The 27,500-nt window shown below is 43.0% G+C and overlaps 1 protein-coding gene across 1 annotated transcript in view; it reads right to left on the bottom strand.

The window, feature by feature from the left end:
• LOC143284969 (paired box protein Pax-2a-like) overlaps positions 1-27,500 on the bottom strand; it is a 308,750-nt gene that overhangs the window by 157,146 nt on the left and 124,104 nt on the right. Inside the window, exon 2 of the mRNA XM_076592140.1 lies at positions 17,373-17,513. Coding sequence (XP_076448255.1) covers positions 17,373-17,513 — 141 coding nt within the window. The remainder of the gene's footprint in view (positions 1-17,372; positions 17,514-27,500) is intronic.

The following is a 27,500-nucleotide window of genomic DNA, read 5'->3' as shown; positions in this document are numbered from 1 at the left end:
AGATAGATAGATAGATAGACAAACAGACAGACAGACAGACAGATAGAAAGATAAATGAATGAACAAATAAAAATAAAAATAATCCATGAATACAATAAACGAAAAAACAAAACCAAACAAGTACGTTGACAGGGCAATAAAATGTCCTTTCCAATTTGTGCAAAGAAACGAACAAGCAAACAAATAAAGAAAATATACACAACGAAAGACTGAATAACAAACAAACATATCAGGTAACTAAAATAAGTATGAACTAAACTAAACAAAACTGAATTGAGCTATACTGACCAAACCGACTGATAACTGCATGAGCGAATGGTGCGAAAGCGTTCTGATTTTGGTTCAGCACACGATTCACAATAGTATATTTGTGATCGTTATTTTACATCATCATCATCATCGTCGTCGTCGTCGTCATCATCATCACCACCATCATTATGATATCCATATATGACACCAATCAATATATATATATATATATATATATATATATGTGTGTGTGTGTGTGTGTGTGTGTGTGTGTGTGTGTGTGTGTGTGTGTAAACTAACATGGACATAGTGTGTCCCATTGTGCCTAGGTACCACTGTACCCACGAAACTTTATATGTGGCACTGTGTCATTGTATATATTTACTACTGTAACGCGCACGCGCGCGTGTGTGTGTCTGTGCATGTGTGTGTTCGTACGCGGGCGCATCTGTGTGTGTGTGTGTGTGTGTGTGTGTGTTTATGTGTGCGTGCATACGCAGTCGCGCATGTGTGTGCATGTGTCTATGCGCGCACACACAACAACATCAATAAATCCCACGAAAACCTTTATTTTTTTTTATCTTCTTCTATGCAGACCCAATGTCCTTCAGACAATGAATTATGAATCTCCCGGAAAAGTGAAATATCACAAAGTGTACAGAAAGCACATTCCGTCACGCTGATAGGCTAACAAAAACAAACAACAAAAGTGCACAGCTGTATGCAGAAACCCAAAGAAAATGTCCATCATGTTGCTGTTGTTTTTGCTGAGAGCTAGAGTGTGTGTGATGCTAGTCGTAAATTCGTTTCATTTTATTTTTTGTCTTATTTTGTTTGCTTTATTTTCATTTTTATTTTACTTTATTTTTTTTTAAAATTCTATTCCTAATGGTAAAATATAAATCACGTTCTCTGTCTGTCCATCTGTTTTCACCCCCTCCTCACTTCCTCCCTTCTGTCTGTCCGTCTGTCTCACATGGAAAAGGATGTCGATAGTGATAGCAGAGATCTGGAACTTTAAAATTAAAACAAGAGAACAATCTTTTTTCTCCAAATATCGCGTGCTTGTTGCACTTAGTTTTGATAGTACTACTACTAGTAGTAGTTGTAGTAGTAGTAGTAGTAGCAGCAGCAATAGTAGTAGTAGTAGCAGCAGTAATAGCAGCAGCAGCAGTAATAGTAGTAGTAGTGGGAGGAGGAGGAGGAGGAGAAGGAGGATGAAGAGGAAGATGAGGAGGAGGAGGAGGAAGAGTAGTGGTGGTAGTAGAAATTACGATGATGATGATGATGACAAGATTATAGAATAAGACTGAAAATGACAAGGGCGAAATTGAGAATCAGAATGAGAAAAGGACAGTAAGAAAGACAGATGGATGGACATATAGATATAGCTAGCTAGACTGATAGGCTCACACACACACACACACACACACACACACACACACACACACACACACACACACACACACTAATAATAATAATAATAATAAAAAGAGAGGAGTAAGACATATAAATTGGCGAAAAAAGACAAAACAGAGAATGAGTGGAGAAAAAAAAAAGAAAAAAAGAAGAAAGGCAGTAAGAAAAAAAGAAAGGCAGACAGTGAAAAAAAAAAAAAAGACATAAAAGAAATTCTATTTTTCAAACTGAATATGATTTAGTTTTATTCTGGGGGAAGAAAAAAAACAACAAAAAACGGCTGAGACTCGAAAAGAAAGAACGAATAAAATTAATGAATGATTGATGCAGACACTGAACATCTGAAACGTGTGTATTTTCAACCGGACAAGAACAGAAAAATTACCACGAGCGTATGAGAGAAAGTTAGAGAAGGGTGGGGGTGACAGACAGTCAGAGGCAGAGAAACAAAGAAAGGAAAAGACAAGACAAGACAAGACAAGACAAAAATCTTTATTCAAGAGGGCCAGACACAAGACTGTGTGGCTTTACATGCTGCTCTAACCCATGAGGAGACAAAGAAGAAATGGAAAATGAGGGGGAGAAAAGGGGGACACATTTCATGTACAAGATGTAGAAGAAAACGAAGCTTACACTCGTCTTTGAAAAAAAAAAGAAGAGAAGAAATGGTACTAAACGCCAAAACGAAGATTTGAATGGTAGGGATGGAGGGGTGGAGGGACACACACACACACACACACACTAATATACATACATACATACACACACACACACACACACATATATATATATATATATATATATATAGACACACCCGCACCCACACACTATTAGTGTTCTCTGTCTCTCTCTCTCTGTCTCTCTATTTCTCTCTGTCTCTCTCCCCTCTCTCTCGTTTTGTCTGTCTCTGTCTCTCCCTCTCCCTTGGTCTATCTGTCCTGTGTGTCTGTCTCTCTTTACGTGTATGTATGTATATATACACACACACACACACACACACACACACATATATATATATATATATAGACACACCCACACCCACACACTATTAGTGTGTGTGTGTGTGTGTGTGTGTGTGTGTGTGTGTGTGTGTGTGTGTGTGTGTGTATACACACGTAAAGAGAGACAGACACACAGGACAGATAGACCAAGGGAGAGGGAGAGACAGAGACAGACAAAACGAGAGAGAGGGGAGAGAGACAGAGAGAGAAATAGAGAGAGAGAGACAAATAGACAGAGACAGAGAGACAGAGACATTCACGCAGTTGCCCCGCTGGGAGTCTCACATTTCCCTCAGGCTGGTAGTAATTTTCTTTTCTCACGGCACCCATGGAAAGGGGAAGAAGAATATTCAACAACAGTTTGAATTGGCAAATCCTTCAGAAAAGAAAAGAGAATGGGAAGAAAAAAATAACAACAAAAAGAATAGAAAAAAAATGTCATTAACATAAAGATTTTTTTTATATTGTTGTTGTAGTTGTTGTTGTTCCTTGTGACGAAACACGTTTTGTTGTTTTTTTTTTTGGTGGTTCACCGGCGAATGACATGTCTGCACTATATGCAATAAAGTTTGAAGGTTCCCCAATGAATACAATCAACTATGAATCGAAAACAAATTAATACAAAAGAAAAAAAAGATGATTATTATGACGATTCTTCTTCTTTTTCTTCTTCTTCTTCTTCTTATCATTGTTGTTGTTGCTGTTGCTATTGCTGTTGCTACGCACATAAAAATAACTGCACATCAACGCCCATTTTGCACACGAAGGAGGTTCAGTCAAAAAGTCTTTTTTTTCTCTCGTTCTTTCTTTCTTTCTTTCTTTCTTGGTGCTCCACACACCTGCACTGCATAGGGCGACAGTATAACAGTTCCATACGAAAAAAAAAAAAAAGAAAAGAAAAAAAAAGAGTCACGCCCACGGACTTATTTCCGTCCGTGGTCACGCCCCAGTTGTATCGCTCAAGAGTTTGTACCTACATCTCTGGTAAGCGTGGTGCATAATTATATCAGCGTTCATTCGTAACAGTCTTTACAGTTTCTGAAATTCCAAGTGACCCAGTTCCTAACATGCTACATGACTTTTTTTTTTCCTTATTTTTTTTTTTTTTTAATCTCCGTGGATTAACTAAATGGTTGCAATATGTTTCTTTAACTTTGGTCGTAGCATGCTGGTATGGGACCCGAATGATACCATTCTTCTGGTACAGCAAACATTAGCCAGCCAAGAACATAACGTCCTCTAGGAATGAATAGTGTTTGTGAACACGATGGTGGGTTCATGGCAACGCTACGAAAATTTTAACATGGGAAATGGAAATCCAATAGACATGAACTAAGACACGCCTACAAAACCAACATCATCAACAACAACAACAACAACAACAAAACAAAACAAAAACAAAAAAAACCCAAAACAACAACAAACCCCCCCAAAAAAAACCAACAACAAAAAAACAACAACAACAAAAAACCACACACCAAAAACCGCAAAGCTAAACGATCAATAAATAGATATACACAGATAGATAAATACATAAATATATAAATAAATAGATAGATAAACAAATACATAAACAGGGTCACAGCACCAGGAAGATTGCATGACAGGGTGAGTCCATGTGTGGGTGAGTCCATGTGTGTGTGTGTGTGTGTGTGTGTGTGTGTGTGTGTGTGTGTGTGTGTGTGTGTGTGTGTGTGTGTGTGTGACCACTGACAGACAGGTTGTGAAAAATTGTGATGTAGCTTCAACTTCTGGGAAAAAAACCAACAAATCACAGATATAGATCTACATTGACACAAACCATCAAGCCCATCCTTCTTAAAACAATAATCATACAAATATGTTTTACTATTATATAGCACCATAAAAGCAAGCCAGAAGTAAGTCGAAGCGCTTTTACGACTCCAATACTTAAAACGAATCGAAAAAAACCCCAACAACCCAAAACAAAACCACATCAAAATGAAGAACAACCATACAAACGAGTCATTAAAAGAGTCACAAAAAGCACAATCATTACTTCTACAAAAAGCACAACATGAAACCCACAAAGTAGTGTGTACACTCTCGAAGCAACAACTTTTACACTCCAGCACACATGGACAAGAACCGTAATAAACTGAGATGGGCAATCAGAATTATATTTCATACTCACGTATAAAAGTTAGTTATCATTTACAAACAAGGAATTTATAAACTAATGAAATAAAAGTAAAACATGGGGTAGAAAGGCAATGGGCGGTAAACATCGGAAATCTTTCCACCGTTCCATCCATACCACCGCCACCCTCACCCACTCTCTTCAATCAGCCATCACACACACACACACACACACACACACACACACACACAGAGTGCCATAACCCTGAGAATATTTTCCACCAAAGGCTCTCCAAAAAACACCCAGTCTCCAATTCCTTTTGAAGAAAACATACATACACTGTGTGAACCACGCCGCCATGTAATCAAGACAAAAGCACACAACTTCTCTCACAAATTCAATCACCAAAAACGTTCTACATTTCACGAAGCGTTTTCATTCGTTGCATTTTACTGCTGGGGGGGAGAAAACCTCCATGGAACGATTTGTTCAATAATGCACACCCCTTCTCATGGTTTTTATGCCTACTACTTGCATCACTTTGAAAAGTAATGTGTTTTTTTTTTTAACCACAATTCTTTTATCTGTCAGCTTATCTGTATGTATGTCTGTGTCTGCCTAAACCTCTAATTCATTACAATTTGGCAAACAAATGTAAAAAAAAACAAACAAAAAACAAAAACAAACCCACCCAACTCTTTTATAATGCCATAAAAAGATGTATGGCGGTAAGACCTCCACCTCTTCCTCCACCCCTACCTTCTCCCCCCCTCTCTCTTTGACCGTCTGTCTGTCTGTATTTGAAACCCTTTAACTCAGCAAGTTAGCAACAATGTCAAAAACCTGCAATATAATTGCATATGGCTATCTTGAAAAGCTTCAAAGTTTATTTAATTTTTTTTTTAATGTATCACCATATTTCTCTCTCTCTGGTTTGTGTACACTTCCCTCCCACTTCCTCTCTCTCTCTCTCTCTCTCTCTCTCTCTGTGTGTGTGTGTGTGTGTGTGTACGCACGTACGTGGGAAATCCGGTGGAGGTGAAATGAAAACGGGAGGGTGAGGGGTGTGTGAAAATAAAAACAATATCAACAACGGGGGAAAAAAACAACACGACAAAAACAACAACAACAACAAACTCTCCTGCTATCAAGTTTGATTTTTCACCTCATAAATCTCTTTTTGTCTCGATCTGTCTGTTTGTCTGTCTGTGTGTCTCTACATTGTAAACTGTGTGTGTGTGTGCGGGAGCATGGGGGGGAGAAGAGCGGAGGGTGTGTGTGTGCGTGTGCGTGTGTGTGTGCGTGCACGTACGCAAGCTCGCGCAGTCATGCAGAACAAACAGAAAGGTGGGTCACAATGGCGTGGTTAGTGTGGTCTGTAAAAGACCACGGTATATAGGACAGAGATAAACAGAAGAGAGAGAGAGAGAAGAAAAACAAGAGGCAGGAATTGAACCACACTGCAAAATATAAAATGAGAAGACGAGAGAGAGAGAGAGAGAGAGAGAGAGACGGGGGAGGGGGGGGGGGAGAAACAGACTAACGAAGAACCCAGGAAGGGCTGCGTGCACGCGCTGACCCGATACACACAGGAAAGGATCAAGCGAAAGGGGGACAAGGGGAAACGAACACCAAGGGGGGAACAAGGTAATTTTTGTAATTATCCTTATCTTTAACCTGCGCAATCAACCGCAGAAACGGATTTTGTGTGTGCTTTTTTTTAAACACACACACACACACACACACACACACGCACACACATGCTCGAACCAGGTTGCTCTGTAATTGTGACCAGTATGATTTAAAACAAAACAAAAACAGACCCCAAAAAAACCCAAACAACAACGACAACAACAACAACAACAACAAAAAAAAAAAAAAAAAAAAAAAAGGAGAAGAAAAAGCTAAGCAATAATACAGAAAGACAAGAAAAGAGAATGAACGAATAAGTAAATGAATAAATGAACAAAAGAAAGAAAAAGACAGATAGAAAAACATTCGCTCAGACCAAACCCACCCATAAATGTGGTCACCAGGATTAAAAATACCACCACCACCAGTACACACGCACACACACACACACACACACACACACAACAGCAAAAACCAGGACTGGCAGACAGAAACACAAAGAGAATACCAGAATGGAAAGAAAAGATGAGAGAAAAAAAAATAAAAAAGAAAGGAACGAACGAACGGAAGAAAAGAACAAAGAAAGCAAGCGAAACATCTCCTTTGTCCTGTCTCAGCCTTCACACCCTCCTTCTGTCCGGCGTTTTTCTACAATATGAACCTCCACTGTCAGTCCAAATGGTTGGCTTTTCGTTGTACTGTCCCGTACTGTACTGTGCTGTGCTGTGCTGTATACTGTGCGGCTGTGTTGCATTGTATTGTATTGTGCTGCATTGTATACCTACTACATTGCACTGCATTGTATACCTACTGTATTGCATTCTGTTGCATTGCATTCTATTGCGTTGTGTTGCATTGCACTGTATTGCACTGCATTGTACACACACACACACACACATACACACACGCGCACACACACACACATATACACATACATATTTATACACCTCTCTCTCTCTCTCTCGATATATCTATATAATATATATTTGAGGATGAACTCGCATTATCAGATTGTTGTAAGCCAACACCTAACGCTGTAAATGAAGCACAAAACACCGTTGATGCCACAGAAATTGAAATATTTCCTTCTTTTTTTCTTTTCTTTCTTTTTGTTTATTTGTTCGGCTCGGTTTGATCTCTGTTATTCCACAGAACAGCAGACAATGTCACAGACACAGACACACACTGACACACAAGCGCTCACGAGAGAGAGAGAGAGAGAGAGAGAGAGAGAGAGAGAGAGAGAGAGAGAGAGAATCAGACGGACATACAGACAGATAGAGAGACAGACAGACAGAGAGAGAGAGAGAGAGAGAGAGAGAGAGACAGAGACAGAGACAGATAGAGACAGACAGAGAGACAGCGACTGACAGACAGAGAGGAGATGGATCAAAAACAAATAAACATTGTTTTTTGGGTGTAGCCAGAATTTTGACAGAAACATAAGTAGGTAATATTCAAGTGTATGGAGAGAGAGAGAGAGAGAGAGAGAGAGAGAGAGAGAGAGAGGGTGAGAGAGAGGGAGACAGAGAGAGAGAGGGTGGTGTGTGTGTGTGTGTGTTTGTGTTTGTGGGGGTGCTAGGGAGAGGAAGGAGAGAGATACAAAGAGACAGAGAGACAGAAAAAAAGAAACAAGACTGAGATAGAGCGAACAAAGACGAAAAGCTGAAACACACAGAGATGAAAACGAGAGGGAAAGAGAGAGCGAGAGAAAGAGAGAGAAGGGGGGGGGGGAGGGAGAGAGAGACAGGGAGAGACAGACAGACAGAGAGTCACAGAGACAGAAAGAGACAGACGGAAACACCGAGACAGAGAAAGAGATATCGAGAGAGAGAGAGAGGGGTGGGTGGGAGAAAGACACAGAAAGAGAGAGAGAATGGGTGATATACGAGAGAAAAACAAAAAGGAAAAGAAAAGAAAAAACCTTTCATAATCATGTTGGGAAATGAAGCTTAATATCAGTGGGCTGGGAAGGGTGGGGGTATGGGGGTGGGAGGGGGTGAACGGTTTGTCTTCAGAAGACACACGAATGGAAACTAGCAGCTAAACACCTACAGCCGTTATTAGTATCTAAAACAAGAAAAAAATGAAACACCTAAAAACGAAAAAAAGCGTTGATGCCAGCAGTACTATGATGGCAATACTGGGGAAAACACAAGGGAAGCCGAGATGGAAGGGGCGTGGCCATTTTCCCGAGACCACGCCCCCCAAACCGCTCGCCGACATGGCCCGCCCCCAACCTCCAAGCTCCGCCCATAACGCAGTGGGCGCCCGTCGCCGGCGCCAAACTGACACGACGCGGCACGCCTCCCAGCCATCGGATTGACAAGACAACTGCGCATGGGCACTGAGCGAATCGACGCGCGCCTGTTACGTCTGACGAACAACTCCTGACGAAGTCCGCGGCGTCGGAACAAACGTGTTACCGGTTCCGCAGTGTGTGTGTGTGTGTGTGTGCGCGTGCGTGCGTGTGTGTGTTTGTGTGTGTGTGTGTGTGTGTGTGTGTGTGTGTGGGTGGGTGGGGGGGGGGGGGGATGGGGTGGGAGGAGGGAGGATGAGAGGAGGCGGATGAAGGTTTTGGTTTTTGATAATGAAGACTTCACACAAACACTGTGATTACGATAGCGTCGAACTGACAACAACAAAAACAACAACAATAACAAAAAACTAGTGTAATGGATTTAAACGGGAGGACACACACACACACACACACACACACACACACACACACAGAAAAAAAAAGAAAAAAAAAGTACAAACTCTGAGGAAACAAGAAAATCAGTGACGATTATTCCATGGTTCTCGAAGTACATATACCGAAGGTAGGCCTACTATTTACTGACAGTAGGTCAGATTGGTTCACTGTCATAATCTCATATACGGTCGTCAGTTGTCACGCCCAAAGCTCGCCTCAGTCAGTCGCTTGTGACAGGTTCGGTTTCCCTGCCTTCTTGTCAGTTTCCTCTCGACTTAACCCGCTAGAAATTAACACTGTCGTGTCTGTCTCTCTTCTCCATAGGCTATATCAGTGTGTGTGTGTGTGTGTGTGTGTGTGTGTGTGTGTGTGTGTGTGTGTGTGTGTGTGTTGCCTAGATCTAGTTGTAGTCCTTTGTGCCTTCTAATCATCGCAGAAAAAAACAAACAAATACAAATGTTGTCGCTTCCCACCTCAAAGTTGTGTCAGTTCTGATAGTGTCAGTATAGTGTTAGATCAGTAGATCCCCCCACACCCCCCCAATCCCCGCACCCCCCCCCCCCTTCCATCCCACCTCCCTCCTCCACTTTCCTGGGAATGGTTATCCTCGTCGGAGGCACATGTTGACGTTAAACCTGACTGTCACTAACTCCAGTCAGCACGTCACAAACTGCAGTCGTCAAGTTGCTTATCACAGTTGTTATGCTGAAAACAAGTATCTGGGTGACCGTAAGAAAAACTAGCACAGTGCGGTTTTCTTCATTTTCAATTTTAAGGATGTGTCAGAAGGTGCAGACTGATCCATATGCGTTACACCACAACTGCTACAATAAACGAAGAAGAAGAAGAAGAAGAAGAAGAAGAAAAGAAGAAGAAGAAGAAGAAAAGAAGAAGAAGAAGAAGAAGAAAATGGAGCAGTAGCCTGACCTTCGCATTGACCCAAGGCACTGATCAGGCCCCACGTCAGTCGAGAATCCACCATTAATACGTTTTAAAACATTAAACTATAAACGAAATAACAAATTAACAAATAAAGATATAAATCAAAAACAAATCACAATGAAAATGTGAGGATAAAAAGAAGGAATTATCGCGCTTAAGTGTAGTTAAGATACATGAGTAAAAGACAAGAATGTTTACAGACAGTATACTGGCATCAGGTGCGGTTTGTTTTACTCTTCTGTGATAATGAAGTGAGAATTGAGGGGAAAAAAAGGGGGCAAACAACATACACGTCAACCATCAACTGATCACAGAAAAGCAAACCGCTCCAACACACACCATCAGTAACAGAGTCGGATGACATGGTCAACACTCACAGTCAATACAAGTCTTCAGTACGAGTATCGTCCCTTTGACCACTGCTCACGATAGTCATACCAGTGTCACAAATGTGACTTTCCATTCATTCAGTCATGCTTTTTGAATATCTAAATAAATGAATAGATAGATAGATAGACAGATGAATATTAGATAGAATTTTTTTTCATGCATAAAAACAGGCTACTGAAATTAACAGTCTGCTTCCACACTCTGGGTTTAATGGAACGATAACGATTGATGTTTGACAACACTACCACCAATAACAATCAAATCATACTGATGTACTAGTGAAAGCAAATTATACAAAAATCACCAAGGAAAATTAATCCTTTTAGATGGAAGTCCGCCTTCCTACATATCTGACATGTTTAAGAGATGATTGATCCCCTTTTTTGTTTTTTTTTCTCTCCCTTAAACAATAACCAGTTTACAAAAGCTTCAAGATATCAAACAATAAACAGGCAGGCTACTGTTACTCCAAGTGCGACTAAGGGTACACAACTTCAATTTTAGCGCTTCCCATCCAATCGTATACTTCATACGCGTATTGCATTGTATCATTTTGTATTGTATTGTATTGTATTGTTTATCGGTTTATCTTCTCAAACGACTGACTCAATGGTACTCAAACCATTCCTCAAGGTCTAGCTGAAGGTCCAGTAAATTTCTACGCCCATTTCCTTATGCGACTCGAACCCGTCGACACTGGTTTAGTACGGCGCATTACCGCTGGCTTCTTCTCCGCCAATAAGATATACAAAATAATTAACATAAAACTAAGACGTACAGACAAGTCAATTCAGAAGCTTCCTCATGCGTGTGTTCCGTGTGTACTTAATGATAAAATGAAGGGTGTATGAACAGACTTTGAGCTTCCTTCCCCCACCCCCTTTTTTTTTTAATTTCTAAAGAGATGTGCCTCTTGGCTCCAATGGCTCGCAGTTGCGTGCCCGACAGTCTAGTTTTACTCAAGAGAAACCACATAGTTGTTTATCTTTGTCATATTCATGTTTCACACAGCTTCGTTCTGATTATGACTATCGGGAAGAATCGCCATCTGAAAAAAGATTATAAAAGAAATATGACACCCACGCACAAGCGCGCGCGCACACACACACACACACACACACACACACACACACACCTGTCTAAAATGATATATGTGAAAAGACTACATCTACATCTGATTTGTATCACCCATTCCGAGACCAGCAAGCACAAGACTAATTTAATTGTTTAACTGTACAGCTTACAGCAATGGCCAACACGTCTGTCTACAACGCGAGTGGTCGCGGGTTCGAACCTCACTCGTGGGAAGACGCCACACTGAACAACAGTGACAAATAAGATAAGAAATTAACACTTATTTCGTGATATGTGTATCGTTATTGGTATATCCGCATTGCAAAAACGGAGACTGGCAGCCTGAACGACGGTCTAAACGACGGTCATTCACATACAAGCCCACTCGTACATGAACAAACGCAGAATGATGATGATACAATAATAATAATAAGAAGAAGGCATGCTGGACACAAATGCAGAGTTCAGCAAGGATAGTAATAATGCGGTATAGCGTAATTCATTGTATTATAGCTACGAAGTCACCCTAAACCCCCCTTGTTTTTTTTTTTTTTTTGTTTTTTTTTTTTTTTTTAGCTCAGAATGAAAAGACTTAACGAATGCACGGCAAAGCGTTAGGGGTGGGAGCGTGTGGAGGGGGTGTGGAGGGTGGGGTGTGTGTGTGGCTGAGGGAAATCAGGAACCGTGAAATCGACAGACAATGCACACAAGGAAATGTGCACTTTCCGCTTTCCTGCCTTCCGTCATCACGATCTTCCAACACCTCGTGCACAGAAGCAACGTGCCATTTCTGCGGGGGTCGCTTCCGGTGTCATCAGTCTGTTTCTTTTTGTGTGTGTGAGACTGACACTGTGTGCCAGTCGTTCGTTGGGCGAAATAAGTGAATGAAAGAAAGGGGTTGGGGGTGGGGGAACAATTTTTCAACAACGGTTACAACATCCCTTTAAGCCTCGTTTCTACAGGCAGCTATTGACACTACCCTCATCATCGCCTTTTTCGGTGTCTTTTTTTCTTTTCTGTCCCTTCTTTAAAAAAAAAAAAAAAAAAAAAAATCCGCACCACGGCTATTAATAAGATCAACACCACTCCCATTACCATCAGCCCCCCACTTGTTGTCCTAATAATGATGATTATGGCAGCCTCCATAAAAATTAATCCCATGATCAGCCTCATCTCATTATCGCTTCTCCTCATTTCTGTCTTAACCCTGGAGATGGGGGTCACCATCATAGTCATCATCATCATCCATAATCCCCTAAACCTGCTGATTCCCAGACTAACAGTACACGATGTCCCCACCCTCCCCTTCTGCTACCCATCATCATCACCGTTCAGTCCCCACGGTGAGAGGATGCTGAGCACTGTGAATGGTAGGAGAGGGAGGGAGGGAGGGTGGACGGGGAGGGGAGAGAGGGAGGGAGGGAGGGATGGGATCTGGGTGGGCGGGGAGTGGCCACCTAAAGGCTTAGGAAGTCGGGAGTGCGTCAACAGGGCAACTCAGTAGACATAATCGAACGACAGCGGGACCCTCCCAGACAGGCTGTCGCCGTGGCCTGTCACTATTGATCAGTGAACAATGGCGCCCCGCTCTCTTATCTCGCCATCTCTCTCTCTCTCTCCTACCAATCCCCCTCCCCTCCCCTCCCACTCCTCCCATCCCTGTCAGCAGCAGACTCGCTAACAACCACACACACACACACACACACACACACACAATCTTACAACCCACCCCCCACCCCCCATCCCGACCCCCCTTTCCCCCATGCCGCCGTCCAAACGCTGGCTGTTTTCATTTCATGCATTATTCCACGGCCACAAAAGCGCTCACCCTCACCAACTCGCCCATTCCGACTTGTTCGCGACAATCCTAACCTTTTTTCCGATTCCCTCCAGGCTGAATCACCTGCCGAAGATCAATACGTAAATTGGCGACTGCTGCCGGACGAGCCCGATGAGGCGGAATCGCTGACGGTCGGAACACGGTTCGGAGATATCCGACGGAGGAAGAGAAGAAAGCCGCTGTCGGGGCCTGGTGACGGATGAGGCAGGGGAGAGAACTGTAGCCAGCGGGGGCTGGCTCAGTGCTAATGTGATGCCAGCTGATGATGGGTTCTCTGGCATCATCATAATGACGGTGGTTGCCACAACAAGATTTGTATTGCAAGGAGTATGGCGAGAGAGCCTGGGAGCTTTTTGGTTTACATTGACGTGTCAGAATGTCGTGGATGATCAACAAATAAAATCTCGTTTTTGTTTTGTTGTGTGTGTGTGTGTGTGTGTGTGTGTGTGTGTGTGTGTGTGTGTGTGTGCGTGTGTGTTTTAAACCGCTTCGTTTTAGTCACCAAACTGTCCATTTCACTACACACACACACACACACACACACACACACACACACACACACACAGATATTCAGTCTCGCGAACTGAGGCAGCAAAGTGGGTGATCTGATCTATATAAGCGACACCACACCTGCTTAAATTAAAGAGGAAATGGAGACAGATGCCTGACGCGCGCATGACTGACTGACAGACAAAACTAACCAGATGTTCACTAGTATCTAATAAAGACAACTGATGCTGAACATGACAATAACCGCGCTTTCCAAATCAATGTGTTCTTAATAAAGACGTACCCAGTAGGAAGTCGTTGATAATCAGAAGCCATCGTTGTTGTTGTTGTTGTCGTCGTTCAGTGCTATTGTTGCTGTTGTTAAAGAACTATTTTATTTCTCTCTCTCTCTCTCTCTCTCTCTCTCTCTCTCTCTCTCTCTCTCTCTCTCTCTCTCTCTGTTCCCTCCGTCCCTCCCAAACACTTTTGTAAAATCAAATAATGTTATCAACATCTCGTTCTTGGAATGCTTTTCCTTCCTCAACGAATCAAAAAAGAAACAAGTGTTAATGTGGATATAATACAGAAAAGAAAGACTACTACTATCGGACATACAAAAGAGAAATCAATAAACAAAAAGAAAACAACAACCAACAAACAAAATAAAACCCCCACAAAACAATGCTGTGATGATTGAATGAATGAATGAATAAACAAATAAATAAATAAATAAATAAACAGCAAGAGTAAATTAATAAATAAACAAAAACATTAGCGCTACGAGGAATAACTAATTGACGATTAAATAACAAGCATTCACCACCACAAAACAACAACAGATGCATGTAAGCCAAACAAAACAAAAATAGCAAAAACAAATAAATTAAAAAAAAAAGAAAAAAAAAGAAGAAGAAGAAATAACTAGATAAATGAATTTAAAAAAATTCAAACACAAACAGGACTAAAAACTCTGCACCCCACCCCAACCCCGTTTTCGGTGACCAAAAGAAGGGAGGGAACCCAACCTTGTCCTTGACCGGCATTCATTGCATCGAATCGATCGGACCTCCCTTCCAGCCACTCTCTCAAGGGCCGAGCGATTCAGTGGACCCGTGGTCTCGTGGTAACGACCCGGCTCGGATGCGAGCGTCCACGGGTTTGATTCCATACCACGGACCGGCATTTTAATTCCACGCCCCTCCCCTCCCCACCACCCCCACCTCCCCCCCGCCCCGCCCTTCCATTACACCTTAGTTGTCGTCTGTGTGCTAGTCATTCAGATGAGACTGTAAAACCGAGTGTGTGTATGTGGAATGTGACATCTTGAAGTATTGTTGAATTGCATTGCTATTATGTCTTATGTCTACTTTTAGTATGCTATTTTATGCCTATTTTATTCCTATCCTTTAACTGCTTTTTGCATTGCACATGTATGGCTGTGATGATGTATGTATGATTTACTGTAAGTTACCTTTTAAAGGTTTCTGTTGTTGTTGTTGTTGTTGTTATTGTCTGCTGTGATTATTTATTGCTCGCATGGGTTGCCATCTAAACATTTTATGTCTTTTATGTATACATGTTGAATGACTGTAATTTTCGTGTATTGTTTAAGTGTTCCTATACCACAAATTTATTTCTCTTGTTGAGATGAAAAAAGTATTCTGAATTCAGTATTCTGTATGCGCACCATGCGCTCAGCGTACGTACAGGAACCCACGTCAGCAAAAGTGTTGTCCCTGGTAAAATTTTGTTGAAAAAACAAAGACAAACTATTCTGATAGTAAAACAAATTCATTCGCAGACAAGAAAAAGGAAGAAGAAAAAATATGGGTGGCGCTGTCCTATGGCGATGCATTCTCCCCTGGGGAGGGCAGCCTGAATTTCAGACAGAGAAATATGTCGTGACAAAAAGTACATACAATAAACTTATATATGTGATATAATGCGCTTCAATGCAAGACAATACAAGATAATTCAATACAACGAACAGCCCTCACTTCTACAATACAGCACAATACAAAACATTTCAATACAACGAACAGTCCTCACTTCTACAATACAGCACAATACAAAACATTTCAATACAACGAACAGTGCTCACTTCCACAATACAATGAACGGCGCTCCCTTTTACAATAATGTACAATCCGACACCATACCATACAGCGCAGTGCGGTGCGGTACAGCACAAGGCAAGGCAGTGCAGTGCAGTGCAATTCAATTTATTAAAACATTGTACAATAGAATACAAAACAACGAACAGCGCTCACTTCCCTCTGCGACTGCTGAAAAGGCCAACAGTTGATGCGACCATCGCGAGAGAAAGAGGTTAAAAAAAAAGAAGGAAAAAAAAAAGTGAACCCCTGTGTCGCTCACTCACCCACGGACAAAGTGAGAACTTTGACATTGTAAACCATCCTCAACGTAACAACTGCCCCCAAAATTATCTCCCCTCCCACCCTCTCTCCTCCCAACCACTGTCAATGGATGGAGAGGAGGGGTGTGTGTGTGTGGGGGGGGGGGGGGGCGGGGGGGGGGGAGGGGGAGATTATGAGAGGAGTAGGGGTATGTATGGAAGGAGGCAAACAGTCGTTAGCAGCCAGCCACCAAGAAACAGCGAGAGAGAGAGAGAGAGAGAGAGAGAGGTGGAGGTCTGGGGAGTAGAGAGGGAAAGGTTTGGAACAAAGTGCTCCCATCAATCAGTACACATTCTGTGTCTGTCTATCTCTCTTGGTACTATCTCCACCATTTTCACCGTCCCAGCTCCCTCCCTCCCCCCGATCCCCCTCCGACCTCAACCCCGCATCTCTCCCCACCACCTCCCTTTCTCTCTCTTTCTCTCTTCCTTTTCACACCATCTTCCTCCGATACATATCTCTCTCTCTCTCACAGCGATTCACATACCTCCTTGCCCCTGTCTCTGTCCATTATAACTGCCTGCCTCTCTTTCTCTGTCTTTCTGGTTGTCTCTCTCGGTCTCGGTCTCTCTCTGTCTCTCTCTTCCCCTCCTCTCTCAGATTGGACACGCACACACACTCTCTCTCTCTCTCTCTCTGATAGACGGACAGACAAGCCGGCAGATAGAGGGAGAGACACAGTGAGAAAGACAGAGTAAGAAAGAAAGAGAGAGAGAGAGAGAGAGAGAGAGAGAGAGGCGGAGAGAGAAAAAGAGACAGAGAGAGAGACAGAGAAAAAGAGACAGGGCGGACAAAGAGAAAGAGAGGGATAGAGGAGGGGAGGGGAGAGAGAGAGAGAGAGATACAGTAGAGTGTGATAGAGCGATAGACAGACTCTAGACTCAATACAGACACAAAGAAACTAGACAGAGAAAGAAAGATAGAAAGAAGCATACGTACATACATACATATATATACACATACAATCATACATCCATACATACACTGATACAGATAAACAAACAGGGAGACAAAACGAACAAGACAGACAAAACAGATCCACGCTACCCCTCCTCCTCCATCCCCACCTCTACCCAACACACACACACACACACACACATACTAGTACCCAACTTTAACTTACCGTTCTGGTTGTGTCCGTTCTGTTGCTGCAGAGGTCTCTCCCCTTTGGGCGGGTGCTGCTGCGGGTGGGGGGGCCCCGCCCCGTTATTCTCCACGTAGCGAGCTACTGCGGCCGCCACGTACATCTCTGGTGACTTTAGGTCTGAAAGAGTTAACATGATCATAGCTTCATTCAAAACACTGAAACGTGAACTTAAGCTTTATTCAAACACTGTCAGATCTTTCTTCGTAGATGGCTAACTAGAGGGAATGTGTTGATACATACTACTGTCAGGTGTGAAAGAGTTAACATTGCTTTATTCAAACACTTCCATGTGCCGTATGGGTGGGTTAACGACCTTCTGGCATTTCGCCCCTTAGGTCAAGTTGTTGGTGGCTGTAGTCTTTTCCGTGAGTGGTGGTGTGGTCGAGGCGTTGCTGTTCTGTGTGAAAGCGGAGGAGGAATTTTGTTTACTGTCCCGTCACACATATCGGTGATTGAAGACATTTTGTTAAAGTATTTATGAATACATCTGAGTATTATCGGTTAGAAGGGGTGGGAGATGTGGATGAATGGAGGGTTGGGAGAAACTGGGCAAATGAGGGTAAAAATATGGGTGAAATTTGGAAGAAAGCGTTAATTAACATAGCTACTACATTCAAATGTTCCTACATTCAAACACTGTCAGGTGTGAAAGCGTTAATTAACATAGCTTTATTACAAACACTGTCAAACGTGAAAGCTTTAACACAGCTTTATTCAAAACACTGTAATGTGTACAAGCGTGAACATGGCTTTATTCAAACAACTGTCAGGTATGAAAGCGTTAATATAGCTTTATTCAAAACACTGTCAAATGTGAGAGCGTTAACATGGCTTTTTTCAAACACTGTCAGGTGTGAAAAGCGTTAACATGGCTTTTTTTTAAACATCGTCAGGTGTGAAAGCGTTAACATGGCTTTTTTCAAAATACCGTCAAGTGTGAAAGCGTTAACACAGCTTTTTTCAAACAATGTCAGGTGTGAAAGCGTTGACATAGATTTTTTTCAAACGCCGTCAGGTCTGTCTTCGTATACGGCTATCTACAGGGAATGAGTTGATACATGTGATACTCGACGTGTGTTTTCTGGAAATAAAAGTATGGATTATGTTCTTTTTTTTCCATTATGTTGCTTGATGCACATTAAGCAAAGTGTCCAGAACTCTACGCTGATGCCAAGCACAATGCTCATTACATGTTATGACACTGTATTGCCAGCAACATCTGATGAAAATGTGTCCACCCTGACCATGAAAAAACCCCAAGAAAACAAACAAACAAACAAACAACACAGCTATGAAAAAGATTCTTAAAGTAGGTAACTTATCATTGTTCCTTTTACTGATAATATGACTGATGACTCTCCTTCCATCAACCCAATACCACATCACCACCACTCCATCATTAACTTCCCCTCCCTCTCTCTCTCTCTCTTCCCTCATTCCCCTCACCCCTACACTACCACCACCGTCACGTCCGACTCCTCACCCACAGCTCACACACACTGCGCGTGTGTTGAAATGAATGAATGCGTACGTGTCTAAATCACCCTGTAGGTGAATAGACAATAAACCAGTAAGGAGGAAGAAAAAGAAGTTGAAGAAGAAGAAGAGGAAGAAGAAGCAGAAGAAGCAGTAGTAGCAGTAGAAGAAGAAGAAGAAGAAGAAGAAGAAGAAGAAGAAGAAAAAGAGGAAGAAGAAGAAGACGAAGAACAAAAGAACAAGAAGAAGACGACGCAGCAGCAGCAGCAGCAGCAGCAGAAGAAGAAGAAGTAGCAGTAGTAGCAACAGAAGAAGTGGAGGAAGACAAAGAAGCAGAAGAAAGAAGAAGAAGAAGAAGAAAGAAGAACGAAGAAGAAACAAACCCATCACCATGAGCAAGCAGTATGGCTCCCCATATTAAAAACCAAACAGACTGAAGTTGAGTGCAATCAACTAACTCATTGCATCCGTTCCACCATCACGGTGCCACGGTTCCCAAAAGGAAATCGGCGCTTTGAGAAGTCGTCAGCGATTGTCGAGGTCTCGTGTTGCAACAAAGATTACCAGCGAAGCATCGCTTATGTAACATCTTGTCGGCGCACCCTCTCTTTTGTGTCTATTACGCACGGAAACACACCACGCGTGAGCAAGCGGTGAGATCAAAGCGCGCGCGCGCGCACACACACACACACATATATATACACACACACACCACGCATACACACACACACCAACACGGTGAGAGAGAGAGAGAGAGAGAGAGAGAGAGAGAGAGAAGACAAAGACACAAACAAACACAGAGTGAATAACCTCGCTCCCTTCTGCACCGCACCATTTAACCCTTTAACCCCCAAACCATCATCATCAAACGAAATGTTCGAGCACTGAGTAAAAACAAAAACAAAAACAAAACAAACCCTACATAATAATGAAAAAAACCCCAACAAACAGCATTGTTTTTGGTTTCTAGTCTCGCCATACAGACGCAGCACACCGAACCACCTGTTCTTTTCAACTGAAACCGGCCACAACAGTCATTAAAAAGCGTCCCTCCCCAAAACAGACCACTACCCCCAGGGAACACGCGCGCTTGCTTCCGAAGCACACAGATTGTCGACAGCATACGGAACGAACAGGCACCAACTGCACTGAGAGGTTAGGGGTAGTGGGGTGTAAAACAATACCCCCCCCCCCACACACACACACAACCACGCGCGCACAGACACACACACACACACACACACACACACGCACGCACGCACACACATATCCTACATGCACGCGCACACACGGAGAGAAAAGGAGAGATTAAGAGAGACAAAACTGTTTTGTGTCCCAAAGAACATTGTTATTATCAATTTCTAATGATGCGCACAAGCACACACAAGCACGCACGCACGCACACACACACACACACACACACACGTTTTTGTGTGGTTTTAACCAGCAAGCGATATAATGAACGATAAGTGTCAACTTGTTGGAGGGAAAAAAAACAAACCCCACAAACAAACAAACAAACAAATCCCCAACAAAACAAACGAGACAACAAAACCCTCGTACTTTTGGCTCTTTTTCATCACCAACGATGCGATTAGTTTGATGAAGAACACTGAAACAGTTCCTATAGTGCAGAAAAATGGGAACTAGCTGCGACAACACAGAAGCAAAATTCGCAGTGTTTCCATTAGAGCGTGGAGAGAACCAGTCAGAAAATTCACATACCCACACAACTTTTTTTTTTTTTTTTTTTCCTCCCTCTCCAGCTAGAACAAAGCAGCCGAAACGTCTCGCCTCGCTGGGTACTTGGGGTAAGTATTCAAGCTGGACTTCGTTGTAAAAGGTTGCATATTTTAAAAGGTCTATGCCACGTTTAAAAGAAGAAATAATAGTAACAACAATAACAAAAGAGAGAGAGAGAGAGAGAGAGAGAGAGAGAGAGAGAAAAGAAAAAAGAAAGAGGGGGAGAGAGGATGAGAAAGACAGCCATACAGAGAGAGAGAGAGAGAGAGAGAGAGAGAGAGAGAGAGAGAGAGACAGACAGACAGACAGACAGACAGACAGACAGACACAGAGACAGAGAGAGGGAGAGAATAGAGAGAGGCAGACAGAGACAGAGAGACAGAGACATGAAAGAGATAGAGGGGTGATAGAGAGACAGAGACAGAAAGACAGGGAGAGAGAGACAGAAGGAGAGAGAGAGAGAAAAACAAAGGGAAAGAGAGAAGCAGAGAGAGACATAGAGCACATTAAAAAGTCATCACGAATTTCTATAAACAGTTATAAGGACCTGCACACTGGAGGGTATTTGAAAGGGAGGGGGAGCGGAAAAAAACAGAAAGAGAGAGAGAGAGAGAGAGAGAGGGGGGGGGGTGGGGGGCAGGGGGGCAGAGACAGAGAAAAAACAATCGACAACTACACGGGATTATCTACGTGAGTGAGCACAAAAAAATATCTCATCAAGGATTCCTGAGCGAGTTTTGTCCTCAAAGTACAGATAACAAGAGAAGAAAACTTTGAAAACCACATTACGTGAATTAGACGTGAAAATCGCACGATTGGAAATAAACATTAAAGTGAAGAACACACTTAAGGGCTAACGTGGCTGAATGGAAGACCAGAAAGAAAGACTGTCAAAGTTCGACAATAAACCGAAAATTTACCTGTCACACAGTTCACTTCTTACACAGAAAGAAAGATGCGTTAACGTCTCTGTCTGTCTGTCTGTCTGTCTGTCTCTGTGAAAGAGTGGAAGAGTGTGTGTGTGTGTATGTGTGTGAGAGAGAGAGAGAGAGAGAGAGAGAGAGAGAGAGAGAGAGAGAGAGAGAGAGGGAGAGAAGAAATGAAAGCTGTCCATTACCACTCTGATTGTGGTGTTGCAAAAGTTCGTATCAACTCACGCGACAAAAAAGAGAGGAAGAAGAAGAAGAAGAAGAAGAAGAAGAAGAAGAAGAAGAAGAAGAAGAAGAAAAATAAGCAAAAGAAGAAGAAGTTGAAGCAAAAGAAAAGAAGCAAAATTAGAAGAAGAAGAAGAAGAAGAAAAGAAAAGCAAAAGAAGAAGAGGGAGAAGAAGAAGAAGAAGAAGAAGAAGAAGAAGAAGAAGAAGAAGAAGAAGAAGAAAAGACGACGCAAAGAAAGAAACAGATATGGCAGGTAACAAAGAAACGACCACCATTCACGATATTGAACATTTTTCATCAAGAGAACTCCCCATTTTGAAATGCACACACAAAACAGCAACAACAACAAAAACAACAACAAAAACGACAACAAAAATACAACTTAAAAAAAGAAAAGAAGAAAGAGGGAAGAGGAAGAGAAGATGATGGAGGAAAACAAATGCGGGACAGTGTGCAAACATTTCCTTCTGATAGTCGTGATCACTGCCTCTCGTCCATATGTCAGTCTGTCTCTCTCACACACATAATTATCACAGGAGGCAAAATAGATGTTTTAAGGTGTACACCATTAGTCATGTACACCCTTAGAGGGCGTACAAGTATTAATTTTGTTCTTGTGTTTTAATTGTTGGCATTATGCTGATGTGGGAACTGAAGGCAAGTTGTCTGGTGTTTACAGGCGCTTCTGTGGTTGATGTAGGGACTGACTCCGGAAATGTTTGCCTCGGCGGGGCCGGGTCTCCTCCGGTTGTCAGCCCTCGTTACTTTGTAATCAGGATAATTAATACCATGATACCATAATACCATGAACCGCGCCCTAAAGTGCCAGAGGAAAGGGCGGGGAGTCAGTCAGTGCCCAACTCCTGTAGAAGGAGGTAGGTCCTGAGTGTGTGAGTCAGTTGTGGCAAGAAAAACAGCTCTTCAGCCCTTCAGCTCTTCCGAGCCTACGCTAGCCACCTGCAATATGTTTACAGGTATGTGTGACCTCTACCATGTTCTTGTTGGGACATAGAATATTTTAGCATGAGGATATCTTAGCATGAAGCCAAGCCGGAATAATGTAGCTGCAAACAAATGTGTTGCTAGAAATTCAAATACTGCCTGTGTCTGTATTTAGCTAGTTAATACCTTGTTTCGTCTCGGTATGACTGAAAGTTTGAGGAGAATATTCGAACCTCTTTGCTGTTGCTTGTGATGTTAGTTAGTGATGAAATTCTTCTCGTCTCACACTGTCATAGGGTATAATCCACGAATTTCCCTTCGTGTGATACACACATCCACTCACATGCACGTGTACACACCCACATACCACAATTAAACACACACACACACACACACACACATATGCATACGACACGCGCATGCACACACACATATGCACGTATGCGCGCGCATTCACACACAATATACGCATTGTCACACACACACACACACACACACACACACACACACACACACACACACTGACTCATACACACCACACATATGCACATACACGCATTGTCTCTTTTGTATCTCTCTCTCTCTCTCTCTCTCTCTCTCTCACACCTCGCCCCCTCAATTCCCCCTCTCCCCCGCACACACACACACACACATTAACACATCCTGACCTCTTTTTATTCCACCCTCCCCCACCCCCCACCCTCGCCCTGTGATATCCTCTTTCCAATAAGTCGTCTGTCACCCCTCTCAATTTCGTTCTTTCTTTTCATCGGTACATGTATAGATATCACCCACTGAATTATCTGATTACGCACCAGTCTCTCTGGCGTATGTCAATCGCCACCAGATGATGTTTATTGATTCTACCTAGCACAGTACATCACACACAGACACAGACACACACACACACACACATAGAGTACATGGACGATGCAGTCATTTCTACACACACACACACACACACACACACACACACACACACACACACACACACACACAATTTGATTAATACGAAGGGGTATTATTACTTCAGTGGTACTGCAGCTAAAGGGTTGGGGTTCGGACCTCTGATTGTCAACGGTGCCCCCCACCCCTTCCGTCACACACACACACACACACACACACACACACACACACACACACACACACACACCACTTTAGAGAACTGTCGGTGTCAAGAATGTACCATGTGGGTATAGGGCTGCAAAGTCTATTCTTTTCTTGTCTCTCCAGCCCAGATTAATTTGATTCTGGGAGCATTCGATAGCGGGTCTGTCTGTCTGTATGTCTGCGCCGGCCTCTTTTCTCTCTCTCTCTCGCACCACTCTGTGTGTGTGTGTGTGTGTGTGTGTGTGTGTGTGTGTGTGTGCGCGCGCGTGTGCGTGCGTGCGTGCGTGTGCACACAAGTGTCGCCCTGTTCGAAAAGACAACATGTGTGTATGCGTGTGTATTTGTATGTGTGTGTTTGCGTGAATGTGTAATTACGTGCGTGCGTGGGTGCGCGCGCGCGCGCGAGTGTGAATGTGTGCGTGCCCGCGCGCTCGCGGATCCGTGGATGCTTGCGTGCGCGCGTATGATTGCACTGTGATGCGACCGTGCATCGATAGCTCAAGCTCTGTGTGTGTGCGTGTCTTTGCAATACACACCGCGATAAAACTGATTAATTTCTTCTGCCGCAATCGGCATGACAGTTTCAGTTTCAGTTTCAGTAGCTCAAGGAGGCGTCACTGCGTTCGGATAAATCCATATACGCTACACCATATCTGCCAAGCAGATGCCTGACCAGCAGCGTAACCCAACGCGCTTAGTCAGGCCTTGACAGAGATTGGATTCCGCGTGTGTAGTCAGTCACTAAAACTGTGCAGACTGTGGGAAAAAATATTCCTCAAAAGCCGTATTACACGGTAGTATGATCATATTCATACAGATGCAATGAAGGGGCGGAGCAGGCGTCGGCTAAGTGACTGTGGGTGGGGGTATGATATGACAGAGCTGAGTCAAAGACATATTTGGCTTGCTTCGCTATTAAAAGGTGTACTTGTTCAGTCAGCTGGTGTACTAGTGTTGTGGAGGTTTCCTTATCAAAGAGGTGTGTGTATGTGTGTGTGTGTGTGTGTGTGTGTGTGTGTGTGTGTGTGTGTGTTGCGTTGTCTTGCGTTGCGTTGCGTTGCGTTGCGTTGCACGCGTGTGTGTGTATGTGTATGTGTGCGTGCCCCGTGGGGGCATGGAAACAGTTCACACATACATCTTTTATACACACCATAATGAACAAAAAGCGGTGTCAAAAACAAACAAACAAACAAGCTAAATCTAGCAAATACGTAAATACAAATCAACAAGTCAGTTGTCCGTAGTAAATGAATAATTACAGCAAACAACCATATAAAGATCAACGTTAGAACATGTAAATTTTCCATACTCCTTGACTATTTCTCCCTATCAATAGACAAAGTTCTATCGAAAAAAAAAAAAGAAAAAAAAGAAAAAAGAAATACGTATGGAAGAAACAAAGGAATTCAATTTTAACAGTACTCTATTGTTTCCATTTTTTCCCCCTCAGAAAACAAATAAGCAAGGCGCCTCCGTCTTATGATGCTCGAAGAGTGTGTGTGTGGTAATCAGTAATAGTTTTGTCTCCTGACCAGTGTTCAAAAACGCTGCTGCCACAATCAGCTCTGACGACAACAACGTCCTGCCACCCCCTCCGTGTCTTCCACGGGCTTAACCCCCACCCCATCGGCCCCCCACTATACATCTTACCCACCTCAACACCCTCCACCCCCCCCCAACCTCCACCCTACCACCCCCAATTTTGTCCTGCAGTGCCATGTGAAAGCAGCATTTCTACTTTCACACGAATATCATCACGCATCCACACACACACACACACACACACACACAGGTACAGACAGACAGACAGACAGACAGACAGACACACACACACACACACACACACACACACACACTCACTCACAATGTGTGTGTGTGTCACATTTCACGGTTAAATATCTGTCTTTTGAAATCACTCGACCTATTTAAACTTTCTCACGGAAGACGACTGATCTTGACCTATCAGATCGTTGTAATCATGTCGTGGTCTGGAATTTCCTTCCAGTGGCTGGAGCTATCCGAACATTCAGGTAAAATTACGTCAGTGGGTTTCTTTGTTATCGTCTGTAAAACTGTTTTGTACTGTATTGTACTGTACTGTACTGCACTGTATTGTATTGTATTGTATTGTATTGTATTGTATTACTTTTTGTCACAATACATTTCTTTTTGTGAAATTCGGGCTGCTCTTTCCGGAGTGGTAAAAAAAAAAGAAGAGACATTACACCGGGGCAGAGACAGAGAAAGAGTAAAAAGTTTAGAGACAACAACAAACAAACAAACAAACAAGCAAAAAAAAAACAAAAAAAAAAGAAAAAAGAAAAAAAAACACAAAAACAAAAAAACAAAACAACAACAACCAAAAAACAACAACAACAACAAACAAACCCAAAACAAAACAAAAAACAAACAAACAAAAACAAAAAAGAAAAAGAAAACAAAACCCAAACAAACAAGAGCCAAGCCGATTATTCACACCGTCACCACCACCACCAATACTACAACAACTACTACTACACATTCACACACATACACACCCTATTACTGCTACACTTACACACTATTTCTACAACAACGACTGCTTTTACTACTACTACTACCACTACTACTACGACTAATGCTGCTGCTGCTGCTACTACTACTTCTACTACCACCATCAACACTGCCACTACTACTACTACTACTACTACTACTACTAATACTACACCCCACTCACACCCGCTACTAGTAGTATGATGAGGTGTGTCTTCTTTCAAAAGAGACAGTACCGGGGTAACAGGGGACATGCGGTTAGACAGACACACAACCAAAATGGCCTGTCTACCGCTACATAATACTAGCTGTTATCTCAAAGACCCCATCAGACGGGGCGCCGCCCCACGCTACGCCCTCTTTCACGCCCCTGGCGGGTTAGCCCAGGGAACGCCCCCCCCCCCCCACCTTCCCCCGCCCCAAGCTGTGAAGTGGAAGTCACAGTAGTGAGCGGGTAGCACATCACAGGTCTAAAAATGGAATCTGTATCTGTAGTGGTGAGTTACGCACGCAGAGTTGGTATGACATTCAAGCAGTGGTCTGTCTGCTCTGTACTGCTGCGTGATAATACAAAAAGGTCTGAAAGGGACAAATGAAGTACGAAAGAGAATGGGGAAGGGGAAGGAGAGGCGAAGAGGGTGGTGGGTGTGTGTGTGGGGGGGGGGGGGTGGGGGGGGGAGGTAGTTTGTGGTCTTTGACATCGGGTTTGTGTATTACTTTTTTGTAGGGGGGGTGGGGGGTTGGGGGGGGAGGTGTGTGTGTGTGTGTGTGTGTGTGTGTGTGTGTGTGTGTGTGTGTGTGTGTGTGAGGAGAGCGTAGGGTTGGCACAAGGAGGCAACCATTGGATAGTTTCGTCTTTGACTTTCATGAAACTGGTCTCTTGGTAGTGATTTGATTTCGAAGGGGCGTGCACGCGCGTGCGTACACACACAAAAGCACGCGCGAACACACTATGTGTACACACTCTCACACACACACACACGCACAAACACACACACACACACACAGAGACTTAAGCACACGCACGCAGATATGTCCTACGATCGAATGGTCAGGAAATTTCAACATTAAAATTGACAATGCAACAATGACAGTGAATCACAAGGACTCGAGATAGTAATTTGTAATTTCCAACTGGGGTACA

This window comes from Babylonia areolata, chromosome 1 (assembly GCF_041734735.1).
Source record: "Babylonia areolata isolate BAREFJ2019XMU chromosome 1, ASM4173473v1, whole genome shotgun sequence".
Classification (NCBI taxonomy): Eukaryota; Metazoa; Mollusca; class Gastropoda; order Neogastropoda; family Buccinidae; genus Babylonia; species Babylonia areolata.
Note: the sequence above shows the minus strand (reverse complement) of the source record. Positions and strands in the feature narration are given on the sequence as shown.